General features: G+C 35.5%; 1 protein-coding gene across 4 annotated transcripts; it reads right to left on the reverse strand.

Moving 5' to 3' along the window:
- Positions 1–1,532: 1,532 nt before the first annotated feature.
- LOC104586765 (transcription factor MYB124-like) lies at positions 1,533–7,270 on the reverse strand. 4 transcript variants are annotated; one of them, XM_088886571.1, is made up of 12 exons: positions 6,053–7,270; positions 5,855–5,901; positions 5,678–5,734; positions 5,469–5,541; positions 4,634–4,689; positions 4,329–4,511; positions 4,060–4,244; positions 3,647–3,795; positions 3,408–3,550; positions 3,117–3,328; positions 2,840–2,985; positions 1,533–2,340 (listed from the first exon to the last, which is right to left on the reverse strand). In XM_088886571.1, exons 1-12 carry the CDS (start codon positions 6,197–6,199, stop codon positions 2,230–2,232), a joined length of 1,509 nt encoding a protein of 502 aa, XP_088742697.1. In that variant the 5' UTR covers positions 6,200–7,270; the 3' UTR covers positions 1,533–2,229. The 4 variants fall into 4 exon arrangements, with proteins under 4 accessions (XP_088742697.1, XP_010242411.1, XP_010242410.1 ...); XM_010244109.3 differs by having other exon boundaries at positions 2,840–2,988; positions 6,053–7,266; XM_010244108.3 differs by having other exon boundaries at positions 3,647–3,798; positions 6,053–7,266.
- Positions 7,271–24,492: the final 17,222 nt, after the last annotated feature.

Consider the following 24,492-nt stretch of genomic DNA (forward strand, 5'->3'; position numbering starts at 1 on the left):
CTTCATTTGGTCCGAGAATTGGAATTCTCATGCAGGTCAGATGCCAGCCCGACCAACCCAACCAGCCTACTGCCAGTCTGCCACTGCCAACCTTTAATGCTTTTAACAGTTAAAATGTTTTTATTTCATTAGGCTCAGATTGGAAGGAGTAGTAGAATGCAAAACCTTACATTTTGTATGTATTTGTACTCTACATACTTATATTTGTACTCCTTCCAAACTGAGCCTTAGGTTTTCACTGTGCGTTGAGAGGATCCTAATCCAATGGCCAAAAAACGTCTCTTCCTCGTCCTCATGATCCTCATGATTCCCATTATCAATCGTAATTCTTTGCCTTCGTTTGAGAGTGCTTATTTTAAGCACTTATTTTAGGTTATATGTGCATTTGGTATAAAAATGAACAAGTGCTTATTATGAAAAATAAATCCATTCCAATTTTTGAAGAAGCCAAAATCTTTAGCTTATTTTCAAGTACTTTTTTCTATAAGCATGTAATTTTCAAAATATTTATAATCAATACTACCCATTTGAAAGAAGTACCTTTTTCACCAAACACTAATAAGCGCCTATTAGGATAAGCACTTATTTATATTAACCCTCTCAAATGGGCCTTAATAAAGAAATAACCAGCCTTCCAAAAATAAAGAAATAGCCAAGAAAAATCGGAAAATTTTCTAATCTTTGGTTTCAGGTAGAGGTTGTGGAAAGGATGGATAAACAAACTTTGGTGCATTTTTTTTATGGGAGTTAGGACAAATGTTATTGGAGAAATCTTTTTTTTTATATAGAATAATGTGATTGGAGAAATTTACCCTAAATATTCTATCCAAAATCCTGAAATTTCAAATATTTCAGGTTGTATCATGGATCCAGAATGTCCGAAACCAAGATTTTAGGACCATTAGTGATTAGTCCCAAAGTTCCGGTAATGTAATGCGACTGTAACAGGAATGAAACGAAGAGGCAGAGAATTTAATGACTATTTTACCCCGGGTCTACAAGTTTGGCAACGGTTGATCGTACTCCTATTGGAATCCCGTGGCAAACATGTCATTTGACTTCAAACAGAAAGCCAAATGGAATGGGTGTCCCAGTTCCCTCGCGCGCCTAAAATTTTGGCGTTCCAAGTTATAGACTCAGAAGCTCTTTCTTCTTCCACAAACATCACCTGTCCTCGGGGAGGGAGGGAGAGAGAGAGAGAGAGAGAGAAGGGAAGAGAGACTGTGTCTTCGCACCGGAACAGAGACAACGTTGGGTGATGACTGTAAGTAATTTACCTTTTCCCTTTCTTTCTTTTACTCGACGTTCTCTTTAATGAGGAAAGGGCAAAAGAAACTATCACTACAGTGTTGATGAGATTCTCTCTTTCTCCATTTTATGGTGTTCCTCACTTCCTTGTGTGTTTTTGTAATGGAGAATTTTCTCGATTTTTTTAATAGATTTGTTCGTTAAAATATCAGAAAAAAAGAAAAGAAATATTGATCAAAAGTAAAAGAATATCCCGCAAAAGAAAATAGGATACAGGAAATTCGTACACACAAAGCCAATATCACGTTCTCCTCTTCAATTATATAGTAAGTTACATCAACTAGTTACATCCATGACAAAACCCAGCTTAATAAGAAAGAAGGAAAAAAAAAGAAACTTTTATTCTATATCCTATGCACACCAAAATCAAATCAATAGGACTCCAACTTCAACTGGTTGGTCCTCCTTTCCTTTCTCTTTTTCTTTAACTATTTTTTTTTTCTAAGACAATGTATGGGAGGTGCCCAAATTACCGATGTGTAATTACACTCTTAAAAAGACTAAGGTTGTATAATGCATGCTATGTACAAATCGCAAATCGAAGACCCAAAACTGGACTGCCCAAAAAAAAAAAAAAAAAACAGAATACCAACAACCACAACCTTATAGAAGACTCGGACAAAAATCAAGCAATTCAACAGACACACTGGAACTCAATTTGAGTATTCAGGCCTATAACCCTCGCAGAACACATTGTAAGATCAGATTGGCAATAGAATGTATTAAAACATTCTAAATCACAGTTTTGAGGTGCAGATCTTGCAACGGCCTTTTGGTAAAGAAAGGGGTCGGAAAGGCCTGGGAGACATGGACAGTGAACTGAAGAGACAAGACAAAATATTTCCAGAGAATTAGATTGTGAAGATGGGCTAGAATTTCCTAGGACACAAATTTCTGCAAGTAGACATGAACAGAAATTGGTCAAAGGCTATGGAGTAGTGCCCTTCTGCAGGGTGGCGGTTGGGAAGGGTTAGTGCTTGGGTTGGGAGATGGAGAACCAATACCAAGTGTTTTTAGTAGGAAGTTCCTTTCCTGAAAAATGCATTGCAAATTATGAGTTAGTCTTGCAACAGAATACATGGGAAAAGAGAAAATAAATTCTAGATATGAAATAGTGAGATTATGGCCTTTGGAACAGTAAACTGACTATCCACAAAATTGAACATAATTCTTTTCTGTCCAAGTCAGTGACCACTGCATTGATTTTTAGGTTCTATGTTTTCCATTGTTTGAGACAAGTCAGTGATGGTTTTAACCGACTATCCACAAAATTGAACATAGTGCTTTCTACAATGTTTGGTACAATGGCTATATAGGGGTTGTCCGATTTCCTTTTTCCTTCTCTTGTGGAGAACCATTTTTTTAAAAAGAAATGCTTTGCTTGTTTATTCATTTCATCGTGAATAAAAAGATGCATAGAAGAAAATGTGAGAATCTACCATTCCATTTGTGAACCATCAGTATTTAGAGGCCATAACCTTCACATTTTATTGTATGAGAGTCCAAAGATCAGAATATTAGAACAACTTACACTTTCTGAAAATTTTGGGCTTGGAATTCCAGCTGCCAAAGATTGGAATAGTGGGGTTACTTGAAGAGGTGAGCTGAACTCACTATGTGCCAGTGTAAAAACAACTCCATCATTGTCTTTCAGCTCATTGCAAGAGAGAAATTTTCCTGCTGGAGTAAGATCAATATTTTAAGTACAAAGCATGTATTTAGCAAAGTCAATTCTTTTAATGTCCAATTTGGGATAATATAATAAATGGAAAAGAAGAAAAAGGAGGTACATTTGCTAGATGGATTACCTTGGGTAATACTTGAACAGGTTCCGTCTTCACAACCTCGACCACTATTCTGTATTTCTTTATGAATGGGCATTGGCCCAACACCACCATACTGGTCTGGTGAACATATTTCAGTTTGAGGTTGTTCAGTTTTATCACCTTTTGCATGGGACTGGACAGTCGACCCAGTGCTGTATTCAGAACTCCCTGGGGACTCAGAAAAATCAGGTTGCCTATACCATAAAACAATCATCAGTTGAATGCTCTGTGACCGGTAGACCTGTTTCAATCTGAAACCAGCATATTTATTACCTCATAGAAGGCGCACTTCCCAAGTTACTACTCTTTAGGTCCTCTAGTAAGTCCTTGAAATCTTCAAGTAGAAAATCCATTTCAGAGATTTTTTGTGGGTTCAGATCACCTTCTTTGGTTTGATTTAAGAAATCTTGGAGTTCCTGAATATTAAATTTGAAGCTTGACATCATTAGAAGATATGCTAATAGCTTTGAATTATCTGTAATGAAAATTTAGCAAACTAAGTTTATTCTCACCTTCCAAGCATTTTCAAGACTCTGGTTGGTGTTCTCTGTATTAACTTTCAGTGCAAGTGAGCTGAGTAGTTCTGCTTGTTGCTTCAAAGCAGTGATCTTTGGATCATCCCTTCTAAGAAATGTTCCTTGAGCCTTGTTGTTCCCAACTACTTCTGGATCAGAAAGGAGAATTGTCAATTTTTTTTCCATAAATAATGATATTTCAATATTGGAAAAAGAAACAACTAATGGCGGTAATAAATCTAAGGATAAAGATTATGAGTGCTGTCTGCTGTATGCCCTTCTTAACCATGTTGCTGTTCTCATCGATCCACTGTATTACATTTTTAGTTACAGGCCAATTTGAGCAAAAATGTTACCTAGATGCTCTTTCATTTTATGAAAAGACATAAAGGTATTGAGAAGCAGATTACCATATTTACAGGGTTCCTGGTTCTTGTTGCTGACATGTTGCTTAGGTGGCAAGTTGTCAACATTATGGAAGTTTTGAACCAATACTGCAAAAGGAGGTCTTATCTGCTGAAGCTTTGTTACTCCACATTCCTTGGTTAGTCCTCTTTTGGTGGTGCTGTTCTCTGAGAGATCTGAGATGTAGGTCCTACATCACATGAACTTTGAGAGTTACATGTAAAGCATTGGACCCTGTTGTCATTTACAAAGAAGCACTTGATCTTTGCAGTACCTCAACTTCTTACAAGGAGCTGTGGAATCAGCTGATTCGTTGCCCAAATCAAGACCATCCTGAAATATAATCCTCTTATTGTTTGGGTTGATGTATGAAGCATTGTTCTCCTTTGATAAAGCCTCGTGTTTAGCTCTTTTCTTGCACAAGGTGGAGAACCGGTTCTTTACAGCATTATCCGTTCTGCACCAGGAGAGCAATAACGACTCAAGTATTCCAATGCCATTAGAGATATAAAGCGGATGATAGTGATGTATTAAAGAGGAAAAGGAAAATATCGTACACCATAAAGTAAGTTTGTTTACCTGCCTGAAACCACTTTCGAAATTTCAGTCCATCTGTTACCGAATATCTTCTGAGCCTGCACTTACATTTGGACAATTAGATAACAAACATCAGTGACGGGCCTGACGGCCAGGAAATCGCCATCCTCAAAACTCAAAAGTGACGAGGGCGTAGTTTCAGTTTTCGATAAGGTTTCTTTTAGAAGAAAAGAGAGAGAGAGAGAGAGAGAGAGAGAGAGAGAGAGAGAGAGAGAGAGAGAGATCCATGTTTCTAAAGTTAGAGGCCCAAAATAACTTGTTGATATTAGCTGGATCCTGGATGACTATTGACTATTAAAGTAATTAAAAACGAACCACCTACTGGGTATCTAAACAGCAAAATCATGGTGTGAAACCAAACGGAACACTGGATCAAGAGTACTTCAAAAAATTAGCGACAGATACAAAAACGCAATGTACTCTGGAGATTGGGGAATGGGGGGAGCGAGATAGATCCTCGCAAAGGAGTTCAAGTACGACGTAAAGATTATCTCATCCATAAAAGGATAAAACTCTTTGAGGATTTCTAGCATTTTTTCTAGGAAAGGTCAGATAACCTGCTTTTATGAAACAGAGGACGTTGTTGCTGTGAGATACGAGCAAAAAAATGGCAAAAGCAAACCAGTCATAAACTCATAATACTCGTTAAAGTGTCGCTCCCGAATGTAAATACCACTCAGACACTGAGACACCTCTTATTCCCAGAGAGTGAGAGACAAACTGTGAACGGAGTTTGAGAACTCCTTGGAAAGAGGGCCAAAAGTCATGCTTTTGAGAGACAGAAACACTAATAAAGCACAGCTTTAGCAACAAATACCTCGCATAAGATCATGTCTTCCTCTGGTGACCACCCTCCCTTCTTGCATTCGGAATTTAAGTAAGTGTACCATCTGGGGCAGTATCATCCATATATAAATCAGCTTAAACTTGAGGTGGTAAAGAAAAACGAAAAAAAAAAAAACAATTTACTTTGGAATTCAAACAACAATGGGATGTAAAACAGTAAAAGTATCATTAATTATCAACCTTCTCCTGCACTGTCTGGTTGTTTTGTCCTTAAACTTGGATGCAATAATCGCCCAGCTGCATACACATGAATAAAATAAGGTTAATGTTGAGCCGCAAACTGTAATCATCTAGAAGGAAAACACTTTTCTTCATCAATAATTAGAGAAGCATTGACAGAATTGAAGGAAACTCTACTTTTCAGTTCCATGGAGGTTAATCTGTTCCCGGAGTATATCATCCTCCTGCATTTCAGGAACTTTCTATATTAGATGGAGAAATTAGAAGAGAAGAAAACGCAGAAGGGATAGAATCATGCAAGTAAAAATTAAGAAAAAGAAAAGGAAAGGAAAAACAGAGGAGGCGGAGGAGAGGAGAAGAAGAAGAAAAAGAAACCTGCTGTGTCCATGTAACGATGTGTCGCTCCTTCTGCTTGGTGGTGGTCTCAGACTTGGGAGTTTCCTGGAGATTCATACTGGGCATTGTTTGTTGTTCAGTGTTTATGTGTTCCTCTGGCTCTCTTTTATGAGGATCAAGTCGCATGTTAAAGCAAGATCTTTTCTGATCATGTAGATAAAATGAATAAAGAATGTATTTAAAAGGGGGGAAAGGAACTCGTCGTCTCCCGGTTGATTGTCTTTACAGATACTGTAGCATTGAAAACGGGGAAGAGGAGTTGTTCCATCGAAGCTCTGAGACACTCTGTTAGTTTGGGATCTAGATTGCCTAGGATTCTAACCTTTTTTTGTTCAGTCGCCCCTGGAAGAAAATAGAAAATCAAAGGCCGGATCTGGATTCAATCGAAAACGTGTGAAGTGAGTAGATAGATCGACGGGCCTTATCTTTTCATGGATGGAACTGCTTTAAGAACTTTTGTCTTAAAAATCGTCAAAAAGGCAATGGTAGACCCGTAGCAGACATGGAGAGATCTACACGTAGAGTGTTAAACAGAAAAAGCATAGGGAGAAGAAGAGGATAATATCGGAAGCCATTTGAAGACTATACTCTGACTCTGCAACGAAACAGAGGGAAATTCTCGTCTTGGCTCTTGCTCTTTTCAAAATTTCAAGTTGGGTGGAGTAGATCCGATTCCGACTGAATAGAATATAAATGGGGGTAGCGCAGGGAAAATCAAGCTCGAGAAAGGAGGGTACGTATTGACAGAGGGAGACGGCAACGGATCTGAGTAATTAGGAGGCGGAAAAGCAAGCAAGGATTTGAAAGGTGTTGGATCAAAAGAGAGTAGTAGTGAATCATGGAGCCAGGCCAGGCCGTCAACCAACAACAGATGGGAATTCGAAAACTCGAAATATGGGCAGGGGAATCCAGATATATATTAGAGTAAATCAATCCAATCCGCCACTATCTACTCTAAGCCTCTAGCGTCCAGCGACCGACCTTTTTTATTTTATTTTTATTTGGGACTTCATAGAAAATGAATTTTAGGATGTATAAATATAAGAATAGAATGTATATGGGCGGAGTGGGGATGGGGATAGCATGCATTTCAGCGCGCGCGTATGAAGGAATTTGAAAAATTACGCTGAAATCCACGAAAGAATAATGGTAGGTCGTTGAACAATAGGAGCTTTGTGCTCTCTCTCTCTCTCTCTCTCTTAAAAATCTCGTTTGATGTTTTTAACGGGAGGTGACGTTGCTCGTGACCTAACTTTTACCTTCCTCCGTTTCTCCTTTCATCAATTCAATGCCCCTGTCTCTCTCTCTCTCTCTCTCTCCCTCTTGTCTGTGTGAGGTCTGAGATCTGAGGTCTGAGGTCTGAGGTCTGAGGTCTGAGGTCTGAGGGAGCGCCTTACCTTCTCCTTTTACATGGGTGTTCTTTTATTACGAGGTCCCCATTCCCAATCAATCTATAATTTCATGTCCTCCGCTCCTCTCTCTCTTTCTCAATGTAAATGTAAAATGTAAACATAAATTGTTTCATTCATTATTATTGCTTCATGTGGTGGCAACTGGCGAGCCGGGTTACATTAAGTCATTAACCATTACTGTCGCTCTGTTGATTTTTAAACCATCATAATAATAATAATAAAACTCAACAAACAAACCCTAATGACTTTTCAAACTAGAATAGAATAGAATACATGTATTTCAAACTTGAGGAGGGAGGCCACTGGCCGTTGGCTGATAGTACAATAGTATTATATAATACCCAAAATGAAGGAGGGGAACGAGAGATGGCACGCACTTAGTACAATACAGTAGAGCTAGAGTTCCTTCACCCATCATTAAACCACAAATTCTTTGGGCCTGTTTCCCTTCATTGGCTTTATTCTGCTGTGTGATGCAGTTAGATTATTACTTTCTATCCGCATCGGATTCTCCCTCCAATTCATTTGTCCCTTCCCCTCACTTTTTACTTTTTAAATGATTTCTAAAAGCTGAAATAGATATTGATGCGTCTAATATCAACTGCACCAATGAGGACATACCACGTCTTAGATTCTGAATGCTACTTTTATCAATCCATGAACCTCAGGAGCAGTTTGGTAACTTCTTCAACTGATTAAGAATAGGGCTGTTCATCAATATTAATTAAATCAACCTCCAGTCGGTTTAAGTTTGGTAACCTTTTGCCCTTAATATCAATAAATAGTAATATTTTTATAATAGTTAAAATAGAATAATTTAAAAAAAAAAAATATCAACAAAGGGTAATAGACACTGTAGCTCATCTCCCTCCTTGCCTCTGTATTTTTCCGGCCAAATAATAATAGGAAATCCTCTTCACTTCCCAAAAAGCAAACCGGCGCAGGAGGGGCAGAAAGCGAAAAAAACAACAAAATTAAAATTTTTTACAAAATAAAAAACTTAAATCGACAGAAATTGCCATCACCTCCTCGCACGTTTCCTCGCCAGATAAACTTATATTTTAGCTATTAAATTCAAGTGACGGAGGAGGGATGAAAAATCCATCACCTCCTCGCCAGATAAACCGGCGTAGGAGGGATGAAAAATCTGTTTTTTTTTTTTTCTATTCCGAAGATAGAAGAATCAATTTTTTCTTAAACAAGAGAAAGTCCAATGAAATAAATACAGAATCGGGCATGCGGATCCCACCGATGCCAAATTTGGCATTCCATGCATCAGTGAACCGTTTCCTCCAACAGTTGACTGATGTGTATGTTATGTGGTTCTTCTGTCAACATATACATGAAAAACGGTGATAAAAATCATCTTATCAAATTTGGAAGCATAGATGTTTTTTCTTGAAAATCGGTCCCAAACACCATGTTAGATCTTTTGAATTGACCACCAAATTAAAAATCGACCTAAAATTAATACAACTTGACCAATCAGTTTCGAGTGAACAATTCTCCAATTCAATTAAATTAGTTTGATTGACCAACCCATCAACACCTCTAATTAAGAGAGCCATGCATGACTATAACGCTCGATTGTTACATGTTGGCTAGGTTGTTCGGTTCAGGCCATTAATGACAATATACTTGTCTGGCATAACAATCGGCCATGTAAGACTAGTTCATAGTTTCATACATTATGGGTTAGAGGAGGCATCGACCTAGGAAGCTATTACTAAGTCTTCCGCCCCCACATTCAATGGTTCCTTCACCTATAAATAAGCTGAGGAGGACATCAAGTTAAGGCTCTCTAGACTCCTTGTACTTTCTACTTCCCTAGCTTTCCCACCTCGGCACACTTGTCATTTACCAAGCTTCTTAGCTCCCCTAGCTTTTCCACCACTTATATTCTATTAATTTGACCCATACGCTGCATTTGTTTGTAGTATAAATATGGAGTGATATAATTAAACACTCTGATCCGTATTTGACAGCCTTTAGATGGAATGTAGTTTTACGTCGAATTCATGGTAAAATTTAACATCAATAATTGATACAAATACAACATCGATAAAATCGATGTAAATATTTACATCAATAATCACACCTTTCACTTTACAACGGTTCACAACTTTAAACCAATCGGTATTGAATTCCAAATAAATATTTACATCACATTCAAACGCAGCCTTAGAGTGGTTGCCTTTGGGTCAATACCTTGGGAACTTTGATGACTGTCTTTGGTTGTAGGGCAAGACTTGTTTCTGATTTAAACCTTGTTGCAGAATCAGACAACAAGTATATCTTTTCTTATGAAGATAAATAAAAAACGAGGAATCTCATTTTTTTACGATACAATTAAATGAAAGGATTAAAGGATGTTGCATTAGCTAATTGATTGATGGGACAATGTTCATCATCCTTCTTTTTCACTTCATTTTATTTTCTATAGGCAGACTTAGTGGTGTTCATTATATGATTTAGACAGCCAAACTAGATCGAACCAAATTGAATTTGGTATCTTGATCTAGTTTGGCACAAAATTTTCTCAAACTGTAATTTTCTAATTTGATTTAGTTTTCTAAATTTCAAAAACCTAACCAAACCGTAAACATCATTGTTGCTGATTGTTTTAATTATTAAATTGTAATTTAATTATTAATTTGTAAATAAAAATGCAAAGAATTATGAAAAAAAGAATGCAAAAGTTATAGAAAATGTTGGGCACATCATTAACATTATATGTTAATCATATTAAGCAAAAATAAATGTGATAAATAAGAATAAGAATAAATTTTTAATGATGTAAATGAAACATAAAATTTAAAGCAATTCAAAACAAACCATACTCCTATCTAGGTGGTAGGCCAATGATTATACCTTCTAGGTCAAATGGGTCAATCCATGATGTCATAATTAAATAATAAATATTTAAAAAGATCAAAACACAAAAATATAAATTTTTTGTGCAAAACGTATGGGCACATCTTTAATATTATATATTCATTATATTAAATAAAAATAATTGTAAAAGAAATAAGAATTATTTTTATTAATGATAGAAATGAAATACTAATTTAAAATCAACATAAAAGCAAAATGATTTTTTCATCCAAGTGTGCTCATAATGCCATAATTAAATAATAAAATTTTTAAATAGATAAAAATATAAAAAGTTATAAAATACAAAAGTATTATAAAAAATTAGATTCATCTTTAATATTATATTTTTTATATTAAAAGCTAAGTGTGATAAATAATAATAATTATTTTATTAATGATGGGAATGGAATACAAAAGTTACAATAAAGAGAATTAATGTCTAACTTGTGACCCCATTGATTAGGTTAAACAGTTCAATGACTCAATTAGTTAGGTTACTCGATGGAGCAGTGAAAGGGAGATCACCTAGTGATGGATTCCTATAGCAAAACAATATTGGTCTACAACAAAACAATACGGGTTCCAAGAGGGATGGAGAATCCTAATGAAGACGATCTGGATACGGAAATCAAAATGAAACAGAAGAAACTAGAAGAGAAATGCCGAAAAGCTCTGTATGGGAAGGTAGTTGCAAACAAATAGATGAATGCTTTTGGAGTAATCCAAAAAGTAAAGAATTTTTGGCCAAATAACAGGTACGAGGTGAAATGGCTAAGGATAAAATACTGTGGATAGTCTTCAAAAAGAAATCAGATCTGGAGATGTTTTTGAGCCAAGAGCCCTAGCTCATAAATGAAATAGGAATCTTCATTAGAATAGTAGACGCCCCAATGGAAAAGAGATTTTGGGCTTGGAGAGCATAATTGGTCTAGTGTGCTAGTGTACCAGTCAAAGAAGAAAAGGAGAAGGATAGATCAGAAGAAGACAAGACCTTGTGGGACAAACCATACAGAATAAGGGTAATCATTGACATTACAAAACCTTTGGCCCTAGGTAACTCGGATATAAATGAAAATGGGGAGGAAAAATGGTTCGCCTTCTAATATGAAAGGTTGCCGATCTTTTGTGAACAATGTGGCATAATAGGACACAAAGATCAGAACTACAGCAATGTATCTGAGGATCAATTTCTAGAGCAACTATCTGAAAGGATGGCAATACAATCTATGAATGAAGAGAAAGCTTCTAGGTATTATGGGGAGTGGTTTCGTGCAATCCCAAACAATGAAGATTTTAGGACAATAAACAAAGGAAGCCTAAAAAACAAGAAGTCAAGACAAAAGGAAAGGGAGGAGAAGGATGATGAGTCAGGAAGCTTACAACCAGAATCAGAGTCAAGGCATGGTGATAAGAACCTGATGCTGGCATCACCGGAGAGGGTAGTAGAAAGACATCAGCTTTAGGTGGTGAATTCCTCAATTCGAAGAAGACTTTTTCAGGAAGGGAAAAGCTAAGGAGAGAATGTAAACATAGTTTGGATCGATGGAAGTGCCTATCGTGAAATGATCTCACTGGCAAAGGATGACCGGAGGGAAGTGCTAACCAGAGAAGAAAGTACAGAAGGCTACAGAGGGGGAAGGGTGTCTGACAACATAGGGGTGTCTGCTGACGGAAACTGTACAATCAGAAACTACGATCTGTCAAGTCAAAATTAAGTCGAGATAAGGCGAACTGATGATGTGGTAAGAATGAGAGGACAATTAGAAAGTGCAAAAGAGGGAAAAATATCTTAACTTGTCAGAAGAGGATCTAATTAGAAAAAGAAAGGGTAAGGCTATTTCAATTGAAGAAACTTACTCTGGTTTGACTTTTGAAATTTTCATGGAAAAGAAGAAGAAGCAATCTAGGATTATGATACGAGAAATAGAAGAGGAAGTAGCAGAATCAACAGAAAATCTAGTTAGTGGGACTAAACGGGCTAAAATCAACAAAGAACAAAAAACAGGTTTGTCAAAATACAATTTTGAGGAAGACAATCTACTGACAAGAGGAAACCTATCCCCGATTTTGGAGTTCTCCCTAAACTAGGAACCGATGAACTTAGATAGAATCTTGACGGAAGGCTTAACTGGAGAAGTAGTTGAGTTTAAAGACTCAGAAGAGGAACGAGAAGGTAAGCAACATATTGGAATGGAGTTGGATGAGCATGGAAATCAACTACTAGGCTTGAGAAATACATATGAAAGGTACACCTTTTCACAAGAGGAAGAGGTATGGTCTAAAACAACTGCTCAATTCCTTAATTCAAATTCTGTAGGTGGTAAAGATTACTTTTGTTTTAATTTGTTCATTAGAAAAAAAAAATAGAGATGTCAAAAGTCTATAAAATTTTGGTGGCGTAAAAGAAAGAAGCAGAAAAAGGGACAAATGTTTATGAAAAAAAAAGGAAAAAATCTAATGGAAAAATAGGAAAAAAATAAAGTTATCAAAGTCCCAAATACACAAAAAAAGAGTTCAAAAATTGAGTTTTGTTTGGGTTCCAATGCTAAATAATGTTGACTATAGGGAGTATCCGAACTAAATAGAAATTCGAGATAGTAATTTATTTACAAATATGAATTCCCCTATTAAAAGGAGAACTTTCAATGTCAAAATAGAACAACAGCCAGAAAGAATTAGAAATAGGGGAAGTTTTCTTCCCAAGTCTAAGATCTCCAAAACCTTGAAAGTAGATAGCCTAGAAACCATAACCAAAGTTAATAAGTGGGTTGGGGGTTCTGTCCTAAAACAGAGACCTCAGGGACCAAATGAGAATTCTAAGCTGGAATTGTCAGGGTATTGGGTCTCCCCTGACAATTCGCGCTCTCTAAGAGACTTATCAAAGCTCCAAACCTGATGTTATCTTTCTCTATGAAACAAATAATTCTCTCATAATTTGTAAAAGAAAGTTGGCTTTTTTAAAACTTTGGAATTGTTGGGAGTGTTATTCTATTGGAATTAAAAGTGGCCTGGCCTTGTTTTGGAAGGATGGAATAATAGAGAAAGTTCTATTTGCATATCAAAATTTTATTCATGTAAAAATGAAGGAACAAAATTCAACAACTGATTACTACAAGATTTTCTAGCTTTATTGTGAGGATTTAAATATGATTTTTTACCACCAATAAAAGGAAGGAGGAAAGAGTTGTAGTCCAAGCTATCTAGAAAGGAATGGGAATATGCTAAACAACTGGATACTACAAGAATTACCAAGGCATGACCTCTACTTTACTTGGTCAAACAATAGGGAGCCCAAAGAGAGAATAAGGGCTCGTTCGGGTAGAGCCTTTTGCAACCAAACTTGGAAGAATCTGTTTGAGGAAACTCATATGAAAGTCTTATTCTCCTTAGGTTTTGATCACATGCCTATCCCTGTAAGCAATAAAAGGAAAACAAGATGGAAGAGAAGACTGTTTAGAATGGAGGAGATGTGGTGTGATCATGAAGATTTCCAAAGAACTTTAGAGGAAAGCTGGAAAGAGTTAGAGACCAAAAGAAATCAAAACAGCATCATGGGTAAATTAAAAACTCTCAAATCAGACCTTAGGAGATGAAATGTGGAAGTCTTTGGTAAAATCCATAAGAAAATTGAAGGGATTAAAAGAGCATTAGAGGAGCAGCAATGTAAAGGAGATGGGAGGAAAGAGGAGAAATACAAAGAACTAAAAGCAGAGCTAGAAAAATGGCTTAAAAGAGATGAAAAAATATGGGCTCAGAAATCCAGTATTTACTAGCTCCAACATGGGGACAAAAACACTAAATATTTCCATGTGGTAACTACGAAGAGAACAAATAGAAATAGGATTGTCAGACTTCAGGCCGATTCAGGAGGTTGGGTTGATGAGGAAGAACAAATTGAAAACATTCTGGTTCAATATTTTGAAAATCTTTATAAGTCTTCAAACCCTTCAAATTCAGGTGAAATTCTAGTTTGTCTTAATCCAAAGTTAAATGTGGAAGACAAAATGTAGCTAGAAAGCGATGTAATAGAGGATGAAATTAAAGAAGCTTTGTTTTGTTTTAGATGTCTCCTAATAAAGCCCTTGGACCAGATGGTTTCCAAAATGTTTTCTTTCAAAAGTATTGGGAGGTAGTGGGTTAAGATGTCATCAATACAATTATGGCTTTCTTCAATGAGGGGTTATGTCTGAAAGATATAAATACTACATTTATTACTCTAATCCAGGTCAAGGCACCAACAAAAGCCAATCACTTCAGACCCATTAGTCTCTGTAATACCATCTATAAGATTGTAGCCAAAGTCCTAGTAAATAGAGTCAAACCCTTCCTCAATTACATAATAAGTGAAAACCAAAGTGCTTTCACTCCTGGCAGATCAATCCAAGAGTAAATGGATGGCAAGGTAAAAGCAAATGGATAACAATAAAATTGTACATGAGCAAGACTTATGACTGAGTCGAGTGGAATTTTGTCAAGCTAGTATTGGAAAAAAAATTGGGTTTGGGAATAGATGTGTTAACCGGGTCATGAAATGTATTACAACAATCTCTTATCAGATTTTGATTAATGGAACCCCCAATGAGACCATCTAGCCTGAAATAGGACTGAGACAAGGTGATCCTTTATCACCCTATCTCTTTCTATTATGCTCTGAAGCTTTGTCAACTAATTTTCAAAATTTAGTTTTACAAAAAAGGATTACAGGAGTAACATTGACAAGAAATTGCCCAGTGGTCTCACATATCTTTTTTGTAGATGACAGTTTCCTCTTCATTAGGGTTGAATCGACTAAAGGCCAAACTTTGTTGGAAACAATTCAATTATATGGGAAGGCTTCAGGTCAATTTGTAAACTATGATGAATTTGAGTTTTTTTTTTTCCAGTAGAAACATGCATCCTAAACTCCAAAAAATGATGGCAAAAGGCCTAAAAATGAAGAAAATTGATAATCTTTCCACTTATTTGGTTCTCCCAACTACTTTTAGTAGAACAAAAAAACATTTGTTCTCTTATTTAATTGACATAATTGAAGCCAAAACCTCTGGATGGCATGATCATTTCCTCTCCTAAGGAGGAAAGAAGGTCATGATCAAATCAGTTTTATCTGCAATTCCAGCATATGCAATGTCTTGTTTTCTCATTCCAAAACAAATATGTTCTGAATTGGCTAGAGCACAAAGAAAGTTTTGGTGGGGTTCAACCAAGAAACATCAAAGATTTGCATGGCTAAGTTGGGAGACAATTGTCTCGCCCAAAATTATTACCCTTGGCTAAGCGGTCGTTGAATCCACAGAGAAGCTGATTAAACCAACAAAAGGAGTTATCGCTAAGAATGAATAACCTAGAAAAATGATTTTTTAAAAATAAAAAGAAGAGCAAAAGTATTTGAATAAAAGTAACAATGATTAAAGGATGAAAAGTAGTATTGTGATGAACAAGGTTTCAATATTCACTTGATCGATTTGCTTTAACTAGTCTCAACTTTGATTCCTATTTATCACTCAATTGCAAGTTTTACATCCCAAACAAACAATCAGAAAATATAACTTTGAAGCCAACGACAAGAACAAAGTATTTGTTCTAAGAGAATTAATCTTCGATAAAGAACAAAACGATCTATTCTTACAAGCTACCCAAGAACGACAATATATCAGATTGACAATATTGCAGTCAAGGATCAACCCATAAAATAAATATACCCAATCAATTATTTTTTAACAAATTGCATATAAAAAGAGCATGACTAATCTTATATGAAAATTGAAGAATACAACTTTAAGGTTTATCAAAATAAAAGAAATCTCTCAAGAACAAAATTAAACATTGAAATCTCTCAAGGAATCAAAGTAAAAATAACAAGTAAATGCAATGCCAAACATATACTTTGTAAATGCAATGCCTCGGTGGCTAGGAAACTTGTTATTCTCTCCTTTTGTTGATAAATGAATTATGTTTTACCAAAAAAAGAAGTTAATGGTTTTTTGCAAGCAAACAATGACCTAGAATCCTGGTTGATGGGTCAAGTAGTCTTACTCTAACTAGTAAATTTGATTGGAATTACAATTCCCTTTTTATTAAACAAGTAAACTTGTGTATCATAAATTAAATATTAAATATATAATATTTATAAAATTTATAAAAAATCTGAACACATCTTTAATATATTCATCAAATTAAGCAAAAATATGTATGTAAAATGGGGATTGTCATTCTTAATATTCAAAATGGCTACGAATAAAATATAAAAAGAGAATTATGTTCTTACCCATGGCTTGTTGATTAGGACAAATAGATTAGTAGTTCAACCAATATGGTCATTTGGTTCTTGACCAAGTTGGTTTTTTACAACAAAATGATTTAGGTTGAAACATATCCAACAATTTGTTTGAATGATAGGGCAATTAATTAATTTAGTTGTTGGGTTCATTGAAAACATTGATATAAATTATAAGTAGATACAAAACTAGGTCTTTAGGTAGAAAGGCAAAGTATCCACTAATGAGGACATTGAAATTCTTGTTGTTATCACCATCATCATCATCATCATCATCATCATTATTGTCATCATTGGAAACTGCCATATAGAACGTACATGCACATTTGTGGTGAATAGGAAGCCCTACAAATGGTTCTTGTCCATCTACTTTCTTCATTAATACATTTAGGCTTAGTTCGGAAAGAGTACAAATACAAATATGTAGAGTGCAAATGCATACAAAATAATATAAAATATAAGATTTTGTATTCTACATATTTGCATTTGTACTCCTTCCAAACTGAACCTTGCGATTTTTTTTTCTTCTATTGTTACATTTGTGTTTGAGATTTGCACTGAACGACCAGTTTGGATCTCCTACCCACAAAACCCTACTCACATCTCTCTTTGCATATTACCATTCATGGGGAGATGTTTCAAATGTATAGCTGTAGTGTCATGTGGGTAGGAGATCTGAATTGTTGAATAACCATAGGCTATTAATTAATCCAATTAATTGTGATAGGAGGTACAAGAATCGGAAATCCTACCTATGATTACCCACATGACACGACAGCTGTACATGGGGAACATCTCCCAGTCCCCATGAATGGTTCTCAATGTGTGGGTAGGAGATCCGGTTCCATTTCATGCACCTTTGCAAGACTAGGAAAAAGAATTTATTTTTAGTGTTTATATTTTTTCTTTTTTAGGATATATACGATGGAGATTTATGAGTAAAAAGATCCAAAAGATGATTCAAAACACAAATTTACAAACTTTATTTCATGAGATTTTATTTAGATAAAAACCAAACCAGACGAAAAAATTAAAAACACGGATCATGGAATTTGTAAAAAGAGGAAAATGCAAAAAATAAAAATATTCAGGACATAGTTGTAGATAGGAAACAGAATCAATAGATTGAGCTCTTAAAAAAAATAAAATAAAAGCTAGAAGATTTTGTTTGAGGTGTCCTGCTACCCAGAAACTGTTCCCACATCTCTCCCACACAACACCACTACTGTGTACAGAAAATATTTCTCCGTGAATGATAAGGGAAATATTCCTAATATACAGCTATAATGTCATGTGGGTAAGGATGTGGGAATAACTTATGGGTAGGAGATACAAGTCTGTATGAAAGATGTTCCTATTGCATGGTTCCAATGTCTTGTGGGTAAGTGTGGACAGCAGTCATATGGGTAGCAGAACCTGAGTCATCCAAGTCGGTTAATTTCTTTCTCAGTTTCCCTTATGCCTCGTCGTTATTTCCTGTAAACACAAATGTACGAAGTACGAACCTCTATATCAGTATGACCAATCATGGCATGATCCGGTGCCGGTTGTGTCTCTCCCTTCAAATTGGCCTTGCTATATATAATTGCATTATGGACGAATATAATTCATTTCAAGTAAATCATGTGTAGCTGCTTAACTGTTTAAATTTTAATAAAATATTGTGAATTTGGCCGTATATCGTATATATATTAGTAAGAATTTAAATGAGTGTATACACGACTTAATGTACTTATGGGAATCTGTGCAGAGAATTTGTGGAGGTTGTGGGAAGTCGGTGGTTTTGTCCTACAAACACCCATCAAAGGGCAAATCGACCCAGAAATGGTCAGACCCGGATGAATCATGAAACCCTAGGGAAAAAAGTTTGACTGGTCAGTCAGTCAATCCCCTCCCCTCCTTTTCAAAAGTCTTAATATGTCCATCTCTTCTACCCGAAAATCTCTCTTTATTTTAACCTATTTCTTGCTTTCTTTGACTTGATGTTTAATTATCAATAATGAATATTTTCTAGTCCATTAAAAACAATGTACATGTCTATTGATAAGCGCCTGATACTTTAACCAGTATATATGACAGCAGGATTTAATCCTAAGGCTCAGTTTGGAAGAAGAACACAAATTTGTAAAAACCTTATATTTGATTTATACTCTTTCCAAACTTACTCTAGGTCTTTACCGCAACAAGTGAGAGAGAGAGAGAGAAAAGTCATGCATCAGCATCACCGACGTATACAATTTGTGTAAATTGTTATTAACTAGTTTTCTCCATCCACATTGATATGACCCCAGATTGGAAATTTTGAATTTTGAATGCAATGTCTTCAACAGTCCAGGGTGGTTGGATTGATGGCTCTTTAACAGTACAATTATGGTGGGGCTTGTTTAGATTTGATTTAATTGGTCTTGATTTTCTTTAAGCCTAAATCAGAATTACAGGCTGATGAGTGTTGGTGATTTTCCATATTCAAAATCAGGGTGGTTGATTTTCTTTAACAGTACAACCACTCTTTAACAGGGTGGTTGATTTTCTTTTTACCTATATAGAATCTGTATTTCTGCAATTTTTAAGTATTTTTAATAAGGATAAATTGCTAAAATCTTCCTTGAAGTTTTTGACCATTGTTAAAATCTCCTGTAAAGTTTGGTAATTACAATCACCTCTCATGAATTCTCTAACATAATTGCAAGTAGACCCTTTTCATTAGAATTGTCTAAAAAGAAGTATGAAAATGTCCAAAATACCCATGCAGTACCAAAATGTTTGTTTCCCAAAATTTTCTCTTCATATGAAGCGCTAGCCCAAATCCTTCCAATCTCTTTTTTAAAATTAATTTTTTGTCAAAATTGTCTTCATATCAATTGCTCAAAGGTAAAGCTGCAACTGTTATTTTGGACATTTTTATGACAAAGAGAGACTACTTGCAACTATGTTAGAAAGTTCAAAAAAATTGAGCAATTACTAAACTTCAAGGAAGGTTTCAGCTACCACAACCTCGGGAAAGGTTTTAGCAATCTACCCTTTTAATTATTACCTGCTATCTATGTCTAGGTTGTGAATAGATTGAATTGGTTTGAATATATTTAGATTCAATTTGAGTCTTTTTAGTATTTGGTTACAAATCAATTCTTATCCATTAGAATAAGACGGGACAATCCAAGTCCCCATCTAATTATATTAATGATATAGACACATCTATACTATATATTATAGGAGGGAGATATATATTATAGGAGGGACCAGGGAGATAGATTTTATGACTCTCTCTCTCTCATATATATATATATATATATGCTTTTTATCATTTTTCTCAAGAAAATTGTAAAGTTCAATTCAAATACAAGATTATGTGATCATTCTCCTTTTTCATCATGTTTTGTTTTTATTTGTCTTTATTGTAATCAATCAATTCAGTCCACTTCTTGCCTAACTACATAATTTTCAAACCCACACTTCTCTCTTACACCTCAACAATTTTTTTGTTCTTGAAACTCTCTCCCCTATCTCCTACTTTTTTTTTTTTTTCTGCCAATCCAAAACTATCCAACTCTTTAGTGGTTAAATCTATCCTCTTATGTTAGATTTTTTATTTTTGTTTTTGTTTATTTGACTCCATGATCTTGTAGACTCGTATGGGCTGTGTTAGCTGGTGTTTGGCATCAATGCTATTGCTTCAGAGCCGTTTTCTAAAAAAATAGTGCTGTATGGATGAGGGTCTGTTGCACCATTTTCTGTTGTTCGGCATCAATGCGGTCACATAGAATTGATCCACAATTATCCAATGGTTCCTTTTTGTTTGGCTTCTTTTTCAGCATTGGTCCACATTATCCAATGGTTCACATGATGCCACATTGGTGCCACGTCATGGTAGCATTTGCAGCAACGGTTCCACATTGGTGCCACATCGGCGTTTTCTCAGACCACGCCTTTCCAAATTCCAAGGCATGATCGTTTCTTGGAACAACTGTCCCAAATAAGCTTATATTTCTTGGCACACCGTTTTTTCTAATGTAATGTCAATGTGAAACCATTTTCTGGGACAATGACATCAATGCCAAACACTGCCTTAATTTCTAGTATAATATTAAATGACTAACTTCTCATAAAAAAGGGTTAAATATATTGAAATTCAAAAGAAAAATAAATGCGGAGTGGTGGCATTGGTTCTTCTCTAGCTCTAAAACCATTTTGTTTCCCAATCCAGGTTAGAAAGTTAGCTCATAGTCTTACTCTTTACTAACAAATCAAATCAAACATATGGGTTTCCGTTCTTCTGGACAAAGCATAAATTGTTTATTCAAAAATTAAATCTAATTTAGCCTTCTAAACCAGATAAAAAATCAAGCCTAAAAGGGTTCAGGACTTACTACAACAATAAGAGAATCTCAAACAAAATGAATGTATAGCTCCTCAATTTTATATAGAGAGAGAGAGAATGTGCCTCGTTTATAAAAACAAGGGGTGTGCCCTTAATCATTCCCCAAAACAAGCCGGGACCCGAGACCGGAGAGAGGGTGGAGGCCCAAGTTCCCAAAGAGATGGGTCATCGGTGTTATGACTGGTGGGGCGTACTTGCACGGCTGCTTTTCTTTCTACGATTTCATCATTTTGCAGCCCAGCTTCTCCCACCAAATACCAATGGTGTATCCTCTTTTCTTTTCTGAAAGCATACACATGGGCCTTTGTTGTTTGATCAAAATTCAGACATCACAGTGAATGATTATGAGCTCAACATTAAGCTTAAGCATTTCTTACTTGTTTGGTGGTCTAAGCAGCAACTTTAGACTCAAGGCCCGACTCTGAGTGGGCTTTACAACTTTCCTTTTATTAGTTTTAGGCTGTATTTGGTTTTAGGGAAAAGGTAAGAAAACCTATACTTTTTGCAGGTTTTTCTTTGTTCTTTCTTCCTTTTTCTTCCTTTTCCCATCTTTTTCTTCAAATCAAATATAGTCTTAAAATCTATTTCTTACAAAAAATAAAAGCATATTCTTAGGACTCCAGATCTCCTACACTTCTTTTATTCGTATTCATTTTTTGGAATTAATGGGTCTTGCAGAAAAGAATGATTCTCAAGTGTGATAGTTATGAATTCAGATTAACTGAACTTAATGACTGTTCAGCGGGCTGTGGAACCAATGATAATACTCCATGCCAGTAATAAATTCATGAGCCCCACTGGCAAGTATTGCCCTTCTCCACCCACTTGAATAAATATACTTTTCTACCCAAAAAATATTGCTAACATATAATGAGACAATATTATCCCTTCAATAATGACACTTTTATGGATAAAACAATCATTATTTAACTTAGAAAAGAAAAAACAACACCGATAAGTGAACTTACCCAAACCCAAAGGTCCCAAACAAGTGTTTCTTGTTCGAATAAACACATCTACCCAAATAAAAAGCTTCTTGAACCTACTCTCTCTATTGTCATGGAAGGAAAATAGAAAAAAAAAACTGAAAGAAAGCAATTTTGTGAGACAACTTGAACTTTAAGCTTCTCTTGCATTACACCATAAATGTTTCCTAATTTTCGGTCTACTTTTTCAAATTGTACTTCCAATGATTTTGCTAAGTAGCTTTATTTCTTTAAAAGAGATTTTAACAACAATTAAAAACTTTGGAAAAGGTTTCAGCAATTTACCCTAATAAATAATCTATTATACTCTTCCATATAATTAGTAATTACGTACCGTATTAGAAGTTACTCTTCCATCTACCGAGTCGCCTGTTTTGTGAAAAGGAAGCCCATCTGATGTGTCTGGAACAACCCAATAACTTTGCCTAAAATTTCTGGCGTCATTGTTTGAGCAATATAGTACCATAAAAACCATTGAAAAGCATATACCCCAGCTTAATTTCCTTTCTGAAAAGTCTAAAGAGTAAGTTGATTAGAGTTTGATTGATAAAATCACTTTTAATATAAACCCCAGATATGGAAAGGAAGCCATTCTAGTGGAAGAAACACCACTTCCATGCCACCAGCTAAGATAGTTTATGGGTATCCCTAAAATATAAAGCTTGATACGTGTAAACCATGAAAACTGAAAGATGGCTCCGCTTTTTCCTTTTTTTTTTTTTTGTTTTTTCCTTTATACAAATGAAAAAGCTTGTTTTTATATCTTTGGTATTTTTCAATCTTTTGATTTGATTCCACGTAGAAAAAAAATTGTGGAGTACTAAAGGACCCACGTGGGGGAAGAAAAAAGTAAATAAAGTGAATGAAAATTCCTTTTTTTTTTCTAAATTAATTTGTTGCAGGTTTTAGCTTTATATGGATGTTAAGTGCTTTGGGATTCCTGCAACCGTGTGGGTACCATTTTTTGATGTTTGAGCCATTCCTTTTCAAGGCTGATACTGATCTTCACCTTATCTCATTTCACATTCACTAGCAATAGAGCTCTTGTTAAAAATAGAAAAGTATATTGGAATCCTATGTCCTTTTTTATTCTCTCTGTTTTTTTTTTGGTTTATTCTTGTTGTTCTAAGCCATTTCATTGTCAGCAGCTCACTACACTCCAACGTGACCACCATTTTCTCTCGTTCAAACTTCCAATTCTTATGGTTTTAGAAACTTCTCTGTAGCTTGCAATATGTATGACGTTACAACAAAATTCCTCTAAGATAGGAAAAAAATCTTAATTATATATGACAAATAATAAAACAATCTCTACGCCATAATAAATTTATTTTCCTCAGATAATTGATTGGTGCTACGTACTAATAACTTTGTAATTCCCGCTATTTTTTTCAAAATTATGAATTGTCATTGTTGCGTGTGTGTGGGGGGGTGAGACTTTTGTGGGTTAAGTTGGATAGCATTACAGTGGGGTTTTCTTTGTAGCACACATGGAATGCATGATCATTAATTCTGCTAACTGCTAGTTGCTAAAGTCTTCACACATTGGATCTAATTGCTGTCTTTGCATTCTAATAAACCATTGATCCCCTTTGTCTATTAGGAAAAGGAAGAGACACTGATCAATGGGATTGGATCATTTTTATGTTGAAGTTTTCATGGGGTCCATCATTTCCACTTCGATTGTTGCCCCAAGCTTCATATTTATCAGCTCCTAAAACCACTCTCTCTCTCTCTCTCTCTCTCCATCACTCAAGTCAAGACTCGAGAGGGGCCCCAGCATAACAGAACCCTGAAAAAACAATTGAGATGGAGCACTAGTGCATACTCAATCCCTTTAGTTTTTACCATTTCTCAATAAAGAAGTGAATGCATTTTAGAAGTAGTCACAAGGCAGACCAGGCCAACCTACTGAAGTCCAACTGCAACACGACATCACCAGCTCCCCTGACTCAAACATCAAAGCGAAGAAGATAAAGCCCAAAAACATAGTCAAAAGTTTTGGGTCAGTAAGCAACAGCTTCTTCAGAGATAGGTTTGGTTTGATTTTTTTTCCCCTTCTAAGTCCTTAAAATCTTTATCAGAATGAGAGCATGGGGCCGGATAAGCATAATACAAAGTAAGGCTGCAACTTGGGCCAGGTTGGCCCGAATCTAACATGAAAATGTTGGGTTGGGTCGGGTTGATGCTCAAGTTAGGGTTAGGATTGAAATTCATGAACCCAACTTTACTTCAGGTTGGGTTAGGGTTGACCCCTTAGGCAACCCAACCCAACCCGAACCCGACTCTGTAGTACATGTCATATATAAATATATGTTATATGTAATATATATGACATACATTGATTTGTTTAGATGCATGATATTTGTATAGCCCCCACCACATAGTATCATGTATTTCTTTTAAGATAATCACTTCACTTAATCCTAATCGGAAAGACTAAAACCTTAATAACATTATTTTATGTTTTTTGAAAATTTTATTCTTCATCTCCT

The sequence above is a fragment of the Nelumbo nucifera genome, chromosome 4 (assembly GCF_055504915.1).
Source record: "Nelumbo nucifera cultivar China Antique chromosome 4, China Antique-T2T, whole genome shotgun sequence".
NCBI lineage: Eukaryota > Viridiplantae > Streptophyta > Magnoliopsida > Proteales > Nelumbonaceae > Nelumbo > Nelumbo nucifera.